This window comes from Elephantulus edwardii, unplaced genomic scaffold (assembly GCF_000299155.1).
Source record: "Elephantulus edwardii isolate Elephantulus edwardi_28Jun2011 unplaced genomic scaffold, EleEdw1.0 scaffold00040, whole genome shotgun sequence".
Classification (NCBI taxonomy): Eukaryota; Metazoa; Chordata; class Mammalia; order Macroscelidea; family Macroscelididae; genus Elephantulus; species Elephantulus edwardii.
In genome coordinates this window covers 2103002-2117131 of record NW_006399790.1, presented here as the reverse complement: position 1 = coordinate 2117131, position 14130 = coordinate 2103002, and the positions used below count along the sequence as shown (strand labels likewise).

General features: G+C 43.8%; 1 protein-coding gene across 1 annotated transcript in view; it reads left to right on the top strand.

The window, feature by feature from the left end:
- Positions 1–12756, top strand: part of PCYT1B (phosphate cytidylyltransferase 1, choline, beta) — a 133907-nt gene extending 121151 nt beyond the window's left edge. Inside the window, exon 8 of the mRNA XM_006885040.1 lies at positions 12375–12756. Coding sequence (XP_006885102.1) covers positions 12375–12587 — 213 coding nt within the window. The 3' untranslated portion in view covers positions 12588–12756. The remainder of the gene's footprint in view (positions 1–12374) is intronic.
- Positions 12757–14130: the final 1374 nt, after the last annotated feature.

The following is a 14130-nucleotide window of genomic DNA, read 5'->3' as shown; positions in this document are numbered from 1 at the left end:
GTTCTCTCGGTCTCGGTCTCTCAGTCTCTCTAGTTCTCTCGGTCTCAGTCTCTCAGTCTCTGTCTCGGTCTCTCAGTCTCTCTAGTTCTGTCTCGGTCTCTCGGTCTCTCTCTAGTTCAATTGGTCTCTCTCTAGTTCCCTCGGTCTCTATCTCTCTGTCAGTCTCTCTAGTTCTCTTGGTCTCAGACTGTCTCGATCTCTGTGTCTGTGTCTCTGTCTCTCTAGTACTTTTGGTCTCTTTCTGTCTCTGTCTCTGTCTCTGAGTCTCTCTAGTTCTCTCGGACTCGGTCTGTCTCTCGGTCTCGGGTCTCTCTCTCGGTCTCTCTCGTTCTTGGTCTCTGTCTCTCAATCTCTCTAGTTCTCTCGGTCTCAGTCTCAGTCTCTGTCAGTCTCTCTAGTTCTCTTGGTCTCAGGCTCTCTCAGTCTCGGTCTCTCTCGGTCTCGATCTCTGTGTCTCTGTCTCTCAGTCTCTGTCTATCTCTGTCTCGGTCTCTCATTCTGTCTCTAGTTCTGTCTGTCTCACTCAGTCTCTCTAGTTCTCTCGGTCTCGGTCCCTGTCTCTCAGTCTCTCTAGTTCTCTCGGTCTCTGTCTCTCTTTCTCGGTCTCTCTCAATCTCTGTGTCTCTGTCTCTCGGCCTCTGTCCCTCTCAGTGTCTAATTCTCTTGGTTTCAGTCTCTGTCTCTCAGTCTCAGTCTCTCTCTCAGTCTCTAGTTCTATAAGTCTCTGTCTGTTTTGGTCTCTCTGCCTGTTTCTCAGTCTCTCTAGTTCTCTCGCTCTTGGTCTCTGTCTCTCAGTCTCTCTCGATCTTTGTGTCTCTGTCTCTTGGTCTCTGTCTCTCGGTCTCGCTGGCTTGGACTCTGTCTCTGTCTTGGTCTGTGTCTCTTGGTCTCTGTCTCTCAGTCTCCCTAGGTCTCTCGGTCTCTGTCTCTGAGTCGCTCTAGTTCTCTCGGTCTCTGTCTCTGTCTCTTGGTTTCTGTCTCTCAGTCTCTCTAGTTCTCTCGGTCTTGGTCTCTCTCGGTCTCGTTCTCTCGATCTCTGTGGCTCAGTCTCTCTAGTTCTCTCAGTCTCGGTCTCTCTAGTTCTCTTGGTCTCTCTCGTTCTCAGTCTCGATCTCTGTGTCTCTGTCTCTTGGTCTGTGTCTCTCTCAGTCTCGGTCTCTGTCTCTCAGTCTCTCTAGGTCTCTCGGTTTCTGTCTCTCTCTAGTTCTCTTGGTCTATCTCGTTCTCAGTCTCTGTCCCTCGGTCTCGGTCTCTTTTTCTCTGTCGAGTTCTCTTGGTCTCTCTCCGTCTCTCTAGTTCTCTCGGTCTCTGTCTCTCTTGACTCTCTCGGTGTCTGTCTCTCGGTCTCGATCTCTCTCGCTCTCTGTCTCTTGGTCTGTCTCGGTCTCTGTGTCTCTCTAGTTCTCTCGGTCTAGGTCTCTCTTAGTCTCTCTAGTTCTCTCGGTCTCTGTCTCCCGGTCTCTCTAGTTCTCTTGGTCTCTCTCATTCTGTCTCTGTCTCTCGGTTTCTGGGTCTCTCTCAGTCTCTCTTGTTCTCTCGGTCTCAGTCTCTTTCTGTCTTGGTCTCGATCTCTGTGTCTCGGCCTGGGGCTCTCGGTCTCTTTCTATGTCTCTCTCGGTCTCTGTCTCGATCTCGGTCTGTGTCTCTGTCTCAGTCTCTCAGTTTCGGTCTTGGTCTCTCTCGGTCTTGGTCTCTCAGTCTCCCGGTTTCTCTGTCTCTTTAGGTCTTGGTCTCGGTCTCTCTCGGTCTGTCTCTTTAGGTCTCAATCTCAGTCTCAGTCTCTGTCTCTCGGTCTCTCTAGTTCTCTCGGTCTAGGTCTCTGTCTCTCAGTCTCTCTAGTTCTCTGTGTCTGTCAGTCTCTTTAGTTCTCTTGGTCTCAGTCTCTCTCAGTTTCGGTCTCTGTCTGTGTCTCTCGGTCTCGCTGGCTCGGTCTCTGTCTCGGTCTCTCTAGTTCTCTTGGTCTCTGTCTCTGAGTCTCTAGTTCTCTTGGTCTCTCAGTTTCTATCAGTCTCTCTAGTTCTCTCAGTCTCTGGGTCTCGGGTCTCTCTCTCGTTCTTGGTCTGTCTCTGTCTCAATCTCTCTAGTTCTCTCGGTCTGTCTCTCTAGTTCTTTCTGTCTCGATCTCTCATTCTCGGTCTCTGTCTCTCAGTCTCTGTCAGTCTCTCTAGTTCTCTTGGTCTCTCTAGGTCTTGATCTCTGTGTCTCTGTCTCTCGGTCTCTCTGTCTCGATCTCTGTGTCTGTTTCTCAGTCTTTTGGTCTCTCGGTCGGTCTCGGTCTCTCACTGTCTCAGTCCCTCTCGGTCTCGGTCTCTCTGTCTCTCGGTCTTTTCTCTCAGTCTCGGTCTCTGTCTGTCTCTCTGTCTTGGTCTCGGTCTCAGTCTCTCTTGTTCTGTCTCTGTCTCTCAGTCTCTCTGGTTCTCTCGGTCTCTGTCCGTCTCTGTTTCTCGGTCTCGGGCTCGGTCTCTGTCTCTCAGTCTCTCTAGTTCTGTCTCAGTCCCTCTAGTTCTCTCGGATTCGGTGTCTGTCTCTCTAGTTCTCTCGGTCTTTCTGTCTCTCAATCTCTTTAGTTCTCTCGGTCTCTGGGTCTCGGTCTCTTTTTCTCTGTCTCTCTAGTTTTCTTGGTTTCAGTCTAATTCTCTCGGTCTCTGTTGGTCTCGGTCTCTCAGTCTCTCTAGTTCTCTCGGTTTCGGTCTGTCTCGGTCTCGATCTCTGTGTCTTTGTCTCTCGGTCTCGCTGGCTCGGTCTCTCAGTCTTTCTAGTACTCTCGGTCTTGGTCTCTCTGTCTCTCAGTCTCTCTAGGTCTCTCAGTCTCGGTCTCAGTCTCTCTAGTTCTCTCGGTCTCCGTCTGTCTCAGTCTCGATCTCTGTGTTTCTGTCTCTTGGTCTCAATCTCTGTGTCTGTGTCTCTGTCTTGGTCTGTGTCTCTCGGTCTCGGTATGTCTCTTGGTCTCCGTCTCTCTCGATCTCTCTCCGTCTTGGTCTCGGTCTCTGTCTCTCTCTAGTTCTCTCGGTCTCGATCTCGGTCTGTGTCTCTCGGTCTGTCGGTCTCTGTCTCTTGAGGTCTCAGTCTCCAGTCTCTCTCTCTTGGTCTCAGTGTCTCTCGGTCTTTCTCGGTCTCTATGTCGGTCTCTGTCTCTCTCGGTCACTGTCTCAGTCTCTCTAGTTCTCTCGGTCTCTATTGGTGTCGGTCTCTTTCTCGGTCTCTTTCAGTCTCTTGGTCTCTCTGTGTGTCTCTGCCTCTGGATCTCAATAGGTGTCTGGATCATTCTAAATCATGCGCTCTCTTGGTCAGTCTCTTCTCTCTACATCTCTCTCTCGGTCTCTGCATCCCTCTTTGTGTCTCTCTGGGTCTGTCTGCCTCTGGAGCTCAAACTCTTTCTCTCTGTATCTCGATCTGCCTTTCCTGTTCTCTACATTTCTTGTTCTCTGTCTTTAACTCTGTCTCTTCTGGTCTCTCTAGATCTCAGTCTCTAGATCTCCCTCACTAGATTGTGTGCTCTCTCAGACAGTTGGTCTCTAAATCTCTGTCATTCTTACTAGATCTGTCTCTTGGACTATTTATATCTCTTGGTCTTACGACATCTTTCTGATTCTCTACATCTCTCTAGATATCAATAAATATGTTTCTGGATATCTGTCTTGGTCAGTATCTCTCTCTAGATCTGTCTTCTTGGTTTCTCTACATCTCTCAATCTCTCTCTCTCTCTCTCTCTCTCTGGATCTGTGACCATCTCTAGATCTATTTCTCTAAGTCTGTCTCTGGATCTTGATCTTACTCTCCAAGTTATGCTCTCTTGGTCAATTGGTCTCTGTAGATCTATCTCTTCTGTTCTCTCTGCCTCTCTTGGTCTCAATCTAGACCTCTTGCTCTAGATCTCTCCATCAGTCTTGGTCAGTTGGTCTCTCTAGAACTCTTTAGATCTCTTGGTCTTTCAGTCTCTGTCTCAGTATGTCTGCCTACATCTCTCAATGTATCTACATCTCTGTCTCTTCCTCTGGATCATGCTCTCCTATGGTCAGTCAGTTTCTCTAGATCTCTCTCTCTCTAGATCTGTGTCTTCTAGTCTCTACATCTATCTCTCATAATCTATCTATCTCACTCTGTGAATCTCAATCTCCATCTCTTGGTCAGTTGTTCTCTCTAGATCTCAGTCTCTCTCCATGTCAGTCTGTCTCTCCTCGTCTCTTTTGGTTTCTCTACATCGCAAGATCTGTCTCTCTCCCTCTGGATCTCAACCTCTCACTCTCTCTAGATTGCACTCTCATCTGTATCTCTGTCTGGATTGCAATCTCTCAGAATATTGACCTTGTGCTCTCCTAGATTGTGCCCTTTCTAAATCTCTTGTTCTGTTAATCTCTGTTCCTCACTCTCTAGATCTGTCTGTGGATCTCAGTCTCTCTAGATTGCTCTCTCTAAATTGTGGTCTCTTTAGATAGCTCAGACTCTGAAGATGTCTCAGTCTCTAAACCTGTCTCTCCTGTTCTCTACATTTCTTGATCTCTCTTCTCTCTGGATCTGTTTCTCTTTCTCTCTCTGAATTTGTCTCTGGATCTCACTTTCTCACGATCACACTCTCTTGGTCAGTTGGTCATTCCAGATCACTCAGTCTCTCTTTAGATCTCAGTCTCTATGTCTTCTCCTCCCTTCCTCTGTTTTTCTCTCCTCACTCGGTCTCCTCCCCAACTTTTCTCTCCCTCCCCACATATCCCATTGTCTCATACCTTCTATTGGATCCATTTCAGATAAGTTCACAGTAATAGCTGGGTACCATGTGTTTCTTCTGGTAATAATCTGAATATTATTTTGCATTTAGAAACTGGATCCTTTTCTTTCACACCAGGAGATAATGACCTTATGTTATGTACGCATTTTCAGTTTATCTGATCAATTCTTGTGCCAACCATCCAATCGGATAAGGAGCTCTGGTGCCACAAGAGTTAAGTACTTGGCTGGAAACCAGAAGATTGATGCTTTACACATAAACAATGGCCATGCAGACGACAGGTCTGGTGATCTGCTCTTGTAAAAATTACTGTATCTGGCAATTTTATTCTGACTTGAGGTGGGGGTGGTGCTCCAGTGCATTTTCTTGATTTGGGCAGCACTAGGAATTTTCTCATTTAACCTTTATCTTGCTGATCAGAAGCCCAAACCGAAACTATTTTTTCTTTTGGCAGATGTACCACAGTATGAAAAACTGAAAAATTTCACATGCAGTTTTCAAGACACTTACTGCTTCACTAGATGTTAAAATCTTAAAAGGGAAAACTTTATAGGAGGGCGATAGAAAAATGATGTTCTTATGGACAAGAATATAAATGGAGTTATTTGCTTGAGGGGAAAACTATAAAAATGGAAACCTCTTAATACAGAAAAAGACTGAATTAAATACTTTTTCACTTTGAAACCACCAGGCCATGGATATATTTCTTTATGCTATTTCAAAAGTGCTTTTCTGCCCAGGAAGCTCATTACAAACTGTCTCCTGACCTGATTCCTTTGAGCTCCTTTGCCAACAGCCACCCTGCAAAGGGCACCAGGAACAGATCAGAGAGGGGTTTTACATGGATACTGCATTTTTTGTAGTGTGACACCATGGTTTGTGGTTAAAGATTCCAATCCTTCTATCTTTCTGGGGAACCATCTTCAAACTTTATGAGTCCAACTACAGGAGACAAGTTGTAGATTCCTTAACAGGTGAGCCTCTAATGGAAAGGCTGACAATCCATTAACAGCAGGAGGGCTAATGGCTGCCACTAAAAATATACTTAAAGATTACAGTCATAAAAACACACATTTTAAAGTGCCTGTGAGAAAATCAAGACTTTTATTACAAAAGCATTGCTATTAATAATAGGCTACTTGGTCCTCTTAGCATTTGATTTTGTCTCATAAATGGGTTTAATCTAAGTTTATACAGTTGTACGTAACAGCTTTTTCAGACGTGTGGAGTATTTGGACAGCTTTGGGCAGGATTATCAGTGCCCATAATGTAAAGTGAATTTTGATGAATCTGTAGAAGTATGGAATTTTAAATCTGAAAAGAAACTTTATTGATCAGCAAGTCATCATCTCTGTTATGCTCTTAGAGGAAGCTTGGGACACAAAAAGGAACACATTAGGGCTTTTAATTTCACATGACTGGATGGCACAAAAAAATTCCCCAACACTCAACTCTAGTGGTACAGTAGTTAAGCACTGTGGCTGCTAACCAAAAGGTTAGTGATTTGAACCTGCCAGCTGCTCTGTGGAAGATGTGGCAGTCTGCTTCTGTAAAGACTTAGGACAGAAACATTGTGGGGCAGTCACTTTTCCCCTCAAGATAAAAGTATGCAGGATATGAACTTCACCAAAGACAACATTCAGATGGTAAACAAACACATAAACAAATGCTCAAAATCTCTAGCTGTAAGATCGATGCCAGTCGAAACAATCATCTCATCCCAGTAACAATAGCAAAGTTCAACAGAGCAGCAAACAGCAAATGCTGGTGAGGTTGTGGAGAAGTTGGAACCCTTATTCACTGTTGCTGGGAATGTAAAATGGTGCAACCACTCTGCAATGCGGTATGGCACTTTCTCAAAAAGTTGGAAATAGAAATACCATTTGACCCAGCAATTGCACTACTGGGAATATACCCTGAAGAAACCAGAACTGCCACTCAAACAGATATATGCTCACCCATGTTTATTGATGTGTTGTTCACAATAGCAAACAGATGGAAGCAACCCAAGTGCCCCTCAACAAATGAATGGATAGGGAAGCTGTGGTATAGTCACACAATGGAATACTAGTGCAGCACTGAAAAACAAGGAACTCATACAAAATAGTTGACCCTGAAGGACAGTATGCTGAGTGAAAGATCTCCATCACAAAAGGACAAATACTACATAATAAAACAGGACTGACAGGGGAGTTGGCGGTAAACTAAGAAAAGAGGGGATAAATAATGAACACTGCATTGAAACAAATGAGGGGAAAACTGTTCAAAAGAAATATAGGATTAGGTATTATTTGCATGACAACATTCCAGAATAAGAGGTGCATAGCAAAGTGGACTGGGGAGGAGGGAGGAAATTATGCAACAAAGAATCTTTTTAAAGAGAAGAGTGAATGGGGGTGAGTAGGGAGGAAATATGTACAACAATGAATGAATGGAAATCCAAGTTTTCTGTAAACTTTCGTTAAAGTATTAATAAAATTTCAAAAAATCACTTTCTATTGAAATAGACTCAGCAGCAATTTTTTCATTACAAAAAAAAAATCGCCACAAATCTACCTCACCTGGTGGAGTGAGGCTTCAGATTGACTACATCATTGGAGAAGCTCAGTGTCAACCATCAAAACCAGACCAGGTTCTGACTGTGAAATAGCCCATCAATTACTGATGTCCAAGGTCAAACAGAAACTGAAGAAACAAAACAAGGCCATAAGAACCAAAATATGACCTTGAGTCTATCTCATCTAAATTTAAAAACCATCTCAGTAGGTCTGAGGCACTGAACACTAATGATCGAAGGCCAGATAAGTGGTGGTAGGACATCAAAGATATCCACAAAGAGAGGAAAAGTTCATTACGAAGACAGAGGAGGAGAAAGAATCAAAATGGATGTCAGAACAGACTAAAAATTGCACTAGAATATTGAAGCTAACACAACAGGAAGAGATGTGAAAGTAGAAGATGAACAAAAGATTTTAAAGGGAAGCTTGAGAAGACAAAATGTAATGTGCAAAGATCTGGAATCAGAATAAAAAGCCCTCCATTTCTCCAGTTACAAGAATTGAAAAAACAAAATCACAGTTACAATATTGAGATATACTATGTGAAAAATATTGAATGATCTAGGAAGCATTAAAAGATGATGAAATGCATACATAGAATTAATGTTCCAAAAAGAATTGGCTGCCATAAAATAATTTCAGGAAGTAGCATATGACCAACAACCAACAATGATGAAGGAAGAATTTCAAGCTGCAATGAAGACATTGGCAAAAAATAACACCAAGAATTTATGGAATACAAATTAACATGTTCCAACAAACAGAAGCAGTCCTGGACAAGGCAACCAGGGCCAAGAAACCTGGAAGACACGTCCCCAGCCAACTAACTGAAAGAGATCCATATTAGTACTCATTCCTTAAAAATGTGATCAAACAGAATGTGGAAAGTACTGAACATTACTATCACAAGCAAACAAAATATTGCTGAAGATTATTTTTTAAAATGGCTAGAACAGTTCATCAACAGAATTGCTGGACATTCAAGCTGGATTTAGAAGAAAACTTGCCCCAAAGGATCTCATTACTAATGTCATCTGGATCTTTGCTTCAAGTGGAGAATACCAGAAGAATGAATATTTGTTTTATTGACAATGCAAAGGCATTTGACTGTGTGGATAACAAAAACTTTAAGCTCATAGTAAGAATGAGAATCCCCAATTACTTACGTGTTCTCATATGAAACCTCTCTCTAGACAGACAAACTGTCATATCAGCAAAGCAAGGAAATACTGCATGGTTTAAAATCAGGAAAGAAGCATGTTATATATCTCCTCTCCATACTTATTCAGTCTATAATATGCTGAGAAAAATAATATGAGAAGTTAGACTACATGAAGACGACGACTGTGGCAGTAGGATTGGAGGAATGTTCATCAACAGCCTGCATTATGCACATGACACAACTTTGCTCAGAAACAGGACTTTAAGCACTTGCTGCAGAAGATCAAAGACTAAAGTCAGAATGAAGGCTGTACAGTGGAGTGGACTTGGGGGGGGGGAAATTACATGACAATGAAAGAGTTTTCCTTTAACTCTTCAAGGAGAAGACTGAATGGGGAAGGAGAGGGTGGGCAAAGAGAAAAGTGAAACAACGAATGAATGGAAACCCTAAGTCTCTAAACTTAAAATTAATTTTAAAAATGGGGGAAAAAAGACTAAAGCCTTCAATATGGATTACATCTCAACATCAAGAAAACGAATTCTCACCGCTGGATTGATGGGAACCATCATGATTGTGGATCCAAATAAGATGAACTCATTCTCTATCAACAAACTTGGTACCTGAAGTAAGAAAATCAAAAGATGTATTGTACTGGGAAAGTCCTCTGTGATGAGCCTCTCCAAAATTCTAAAGAGTAATGATGTTAGTTTAAAGACTGAGGTGCACCTGTTCCAAGCCATGGACTTTTCCATTACATCTTTTCCTATACATCTGAAAGTTAGACAATGACAAAGGATTATAAAAGAAGAATTAATGCCTTTGCATTGTTAGTGAAGAGTCTGAATATCCCATGGATTGACAAAAGAACAAACAAGTTTGTCTTGGAGGAAGTGTGACAAGGGTGCTCCCTGGAAGCAAGGACCATCAAGTGGCATGTCACATAAATTGGGAATGTTGCTACATTGGCCTAAATTGGACATATTCCTTGGAAAGAGATATCATGCAGGAAGGTGGAGGGTCAGTGAAAGATGATGACCCTCAATGAGATGGATTGATGTGACTGTAGCAATGGGCTTAAGTAAAAAGATGATGAGGATGACACAAGGTAGGACAGGGCTCAGATCTGAGTTGCAATCAACTTGATGGCACATTCGCAGCAGAAGCAAAGGGCGTGGTTTGATTTTTTTTTTTAAGGTGGTAAACATACAACTGTTGTCCAAAAGGCCACCCAGAGACACATTACAAAAAAGGCTTGGTAAATCTAATTCTGAAAACCTTAAATCAGAATCGACTCAACAGGAACTAACACTAATAAACAACAGAGCTTTTAACAAGAAAATGACTAAAATTAATGAAAGAAAATGACTGGAGGTTTTGGAGCCAGGGTTGCTGATGAATGACTGAGGCCTTAATTGTCTTGACTTATCTCTTTGCCTTGGTTACCCCAGTCTGTTCTTTTTTTTTTTTATATAATGATAAAAATGATGTCTGTTCATGATAAATATTAGAAAGTAAGTATAAAGAATCACCTGCCGCCTAAGGCTCAGAACCAGCTTTATTAATATTCTAGGGTGTCGCCACAACCTTTTTTTTCCATACTCATTTTCATATTCTCCTTATACAAAATTGAGATCTTGCAGAACATTTTCAGTAATAATTTTTTCTTCACAATAGCTCATGAGCATTTCCTCACGTTATTAAGTATTCTGAGAGCTCGATCCCCCCCCCCAGCTGCATAGTCTATTATTTCCATGTTTACTAGATTTCTCAAACCTATTTCAGGAGCTTATAATCATGAAAGTCCAGCAAACATCCGTGGATGTAATATTTACTTACATCATTAGTTATCTCCACCAGAAAGCCGTTTTTACACCTGTCACCAAGTTACAACCCCCTACACACACACAGAGCAAGAGAGAGAGACAGACAAACTGAGAAAAAAGTGCTAGTATTTTACCATGTCTCCAGCAGGACCTATTCAATCTGTATGTTGGAAAAAAATCATTCAAGAAGCTCGACTATATGAACAAGTAGACATCAGGATTGGAGCAAGACCCATCAACAACCTGTTACGCAGATGACACAACCGTACTTGCTCAAAGTGAGAAGGACTTAAAACACTTGGTGTAGAAGATCAAAGACTTCAATGTGGGTTTCATTTCAACACCAAGAAAAAGCACTCCAGAGAGCTAAAGAGCAAGGATGACAGTTTAATGACTATGATGCACCTGATCTAGGCTATAGTTACTTAGTTACTTCTTATGCATCTAAAAGTTGGACAATGACTAAGGATTATAGAGAAGAATTGATGCCTTTGAGTTGGGGTATTCAGCATTCTTCTTCAACACCACATGAACTGTCAAAAGAACAAACTGATCTGTCTTGGACAAAATGAAACCAGAGTGGTCCTCAGAGGCAAGCGTGGTGAAACTTTCTCACATACTTTGGGCATGTTCTATTCCTTGGAAAAGGACATCATGCTTGGAGAGGTGGAGACTAATATGGAGAGGAAGACTACCATTGAGATGGATCGACACAGTGACTGTGGGCTCGAGCATACCCGAGATGAGGAGGATGGTGTAGGATATTTACCATATTGGATATCTGCTTTCCCAGTTCAGATCTGCTATTCATAGGGTCATTATGAGTTGTCGTTACCTTGATGGAACCTCACAACAACACAGGGATACATGAATGTGGCCCCTTACAATCTCTGGCTATTACCAATTTTAAATGAGTATCATTTAGTAATGTAATAGATCTGTGCCCTAAGGAGCCTATCTAATCTTTTGAGTTGCTCTCGTCAGTTTCAGCCCTTACTGATAGCTCTTACAATAATATGGAAGGCATTTTTTTTTTCACAAGTTCAACTGTGCTTTTAAAGACTTCAGGAGACGTTGTGTTCAAAGGTTGTGGGTTCGATCCCTATACAGGCCAGTAGTTTTCATTTCGGTAGCTGTGGTGGCTTAGTGGGTAAGGAGTTACACTGCCCAACCAAAGGCAGGCAGTTTGAGTCCTCCAGCTGCTCCATGGGAGAAAGATGGGCAGTCTCCTCCCACACCATGTACAGCATTTGAAAAACACTTGCTGTGAGTCCATTCAGTGGCAACTAAACACTACAATCCTCCATTAGTGTTTTGTTTTGATGGTTTTTCCCCCCGATTCGTGTTTCAGAGTGATGCAAACAATTAAGATGCTTGGCTACGAAGTGAAAGTTTGGCAGTTTGATTCCACTCAGAGAGGCCTTGGAAGAAAAGCCTAGTGTCTGACTTCTGAAAACCCATTGGATTTCGTGAAAACCAATGTATTCAAACTTTGTAAATAAATCAGAATAAAAATAAGATTTTAAAACCCCACACTCTAAAGAGCACAGCTCTACTTTGAACCACGCGGACCTAACATGAGTCAGAGTTCACTGGATGGTAACTGGTATCCCTCCAGTCACCCAGGTTAGTCTAGTTTGCCTGATAGAGACCAGACACTGAGATAAATTTTGTAGATGGCAAAGAGAAGGGAAGCAGCAAAGGACCCATGAAGCAGCAGTGAGGGTCATTTCAACATCTCACTTCCCCTGGCATTCATGCGCTTACTATGACAGTTGGCCTCAGAAGAAACGTATCACCCAGGTCTGTGTTTCTGGGCACAGGTGTGCACAAGCAGCACCCCTAGAATTGGTTTAGAGGAGTAGCTCTTGGTCCCCCCCTTAAATTGTAATTTTAGTGAAAGGTTATAAAGATGTTTCCTCTGTTCACATACCTCCTTCCCCCCTCTGTCTCCCTCCCCCAACTCACTTTGTAGTGTATGCCCTGTTCTAGATTGTTACATTATTCTATTACCATGCACAATGTTTAACCATTCGGCCTTTCCTTGCTTGGTTTGGCAGGACCTCGAGTTGCTTAGCTAACCGCTCCCTTCTCTCTTGTCTCTCCAGAAGCAGATGTTCCAGGAGAGGAGCAGCCGGATGCTGCAGGCCTTATCCCCGAAGCAGAGCCCCATCAACAGCCCCACCAGGAGCCGTTCCCCGAGCCGCTCTCCATCACCCACCTTCCCGTGGCTCCCCAACAAGGCCTCACCCCCCTCCTCACCCAAAGCAGCCTCGGCCTCCATCAGCAGCCTGAGTGAGGGGGACGAGGACGAGAAGTAACTGCTGACCGACGACCAGAGCCACACTACACAGGGTGGGGGAGGATGGGGGGTTAGGTGGGGTGCCTGATTGATGATGGGAAGGTCACAGTCACTGATACTGCAGTGCGGCAGTGGGACCCTGACCTGTGGTAAAGCACAGTCCCAGGACCCCTTCTTCCTGGGTCTCCACCCAAGACATGGGCTCAGCATAGGGTTTAGCTGGAAGACCTACCTTCTTAGCACCATTTTGAGACATTCTACTTTAACCTAGTGAAGGAGAGAAATGGGGCACCCCGGGGAGCCCTGCACTGGATAGGGTGTTCCCTGCTTTGACCTTACCCTCATCCTTGCCACGGAAACCAGCAATGGAAGCGGCCGTTCCCTCAACCTGCTACTTCAGGCTCCATCAGGGCCCTGCACGTTGCCTCCAAGCCCCCACCCCAGCTCTGCCAGAACACAGTTGTTTCCAATGCAGGTGGCCAACTGCTTCAGAACTGGTCCATGTTAAGGCAAACTGCAGTGGTCGTAGTTCAGGCCTGGTGTTGCAGCTCACCAACTCTCCGATTCAAGCAGCGTTGCTTGGAGATCGTCACTTTGGGGCCCAGTCTAAAGGGCCATCTTGTACAAAGATCAAATCCTTCATGGTGCAGTTTTGTGGCGGACACATGCTCCTGGGTGTACTTCTTCACGGGCTGGATTTGCTGTGTTGATGGGAAATGCCACAGAGGAACACATCCTCTGGAGATTTCCAAAGCAAGAGCTGCTTTGCTTTGTCTCCCAGCTGGGCTGATGGGAAATGTCTTGTGAAACTACTCCCTAAAGGATGTCTGTATAGTATGGCTTTCCCCACTTCTGGCCACTTAACAGCTTCATAGACCTCGAGTTTCACATACCAAACCACATCGTAAACCAACAGGGGGTGCTGCCTGCACGTGTCCGTCCTCTGTATGCTTCACACATGCCACCCAGGGCGTGGATTATATGCAATCTGAACATGGGGCGATGGCCTCGTCTCATCTATTCTTCCCCAGCTCTTCATGCTAGTGCCCACCTGGTTCATATCTGACTTTGACATTTTGTCAAAAGCTCAGCCTTGATTCCTGCAGAAATTTTTTGTCCCAACTGGGAAATTAGTATGGCATGCTCATGGCTGCCTCCTGACATTTTGTGGGTGAAGGTGGGGGGCTCTGGGAGGGTCTCACACAGAACGGTGTTAACCGGCTCCAGTCTCAGCATTTAATCAGTCTGGGCAAGACTAATTATCCCTTGGCCCCCGACTTGTCAAAGGAGATGAAGACTAAGCATTCCTGCGGAGTTGTTTGAAGTTACTACATCTTAATTACATGAGGGAAATGAGCAAGACTTTTCTTTTTCACACGACTCAAGATTTAGAGCCAGACTGTTGGGCAGAAAGACACGTTTTCCTCATTATTCGAGCCAGAGCTAGGAACTGGCTGAGCGAAGGCCCAAACCATCAACTTGTTGGCAGAGCCCAGCATCTCTTGTGATAGCAACACCCTTTTTAAAAAACTTCAGAAACTTGGTGAAAAGTGGGGCAGCCA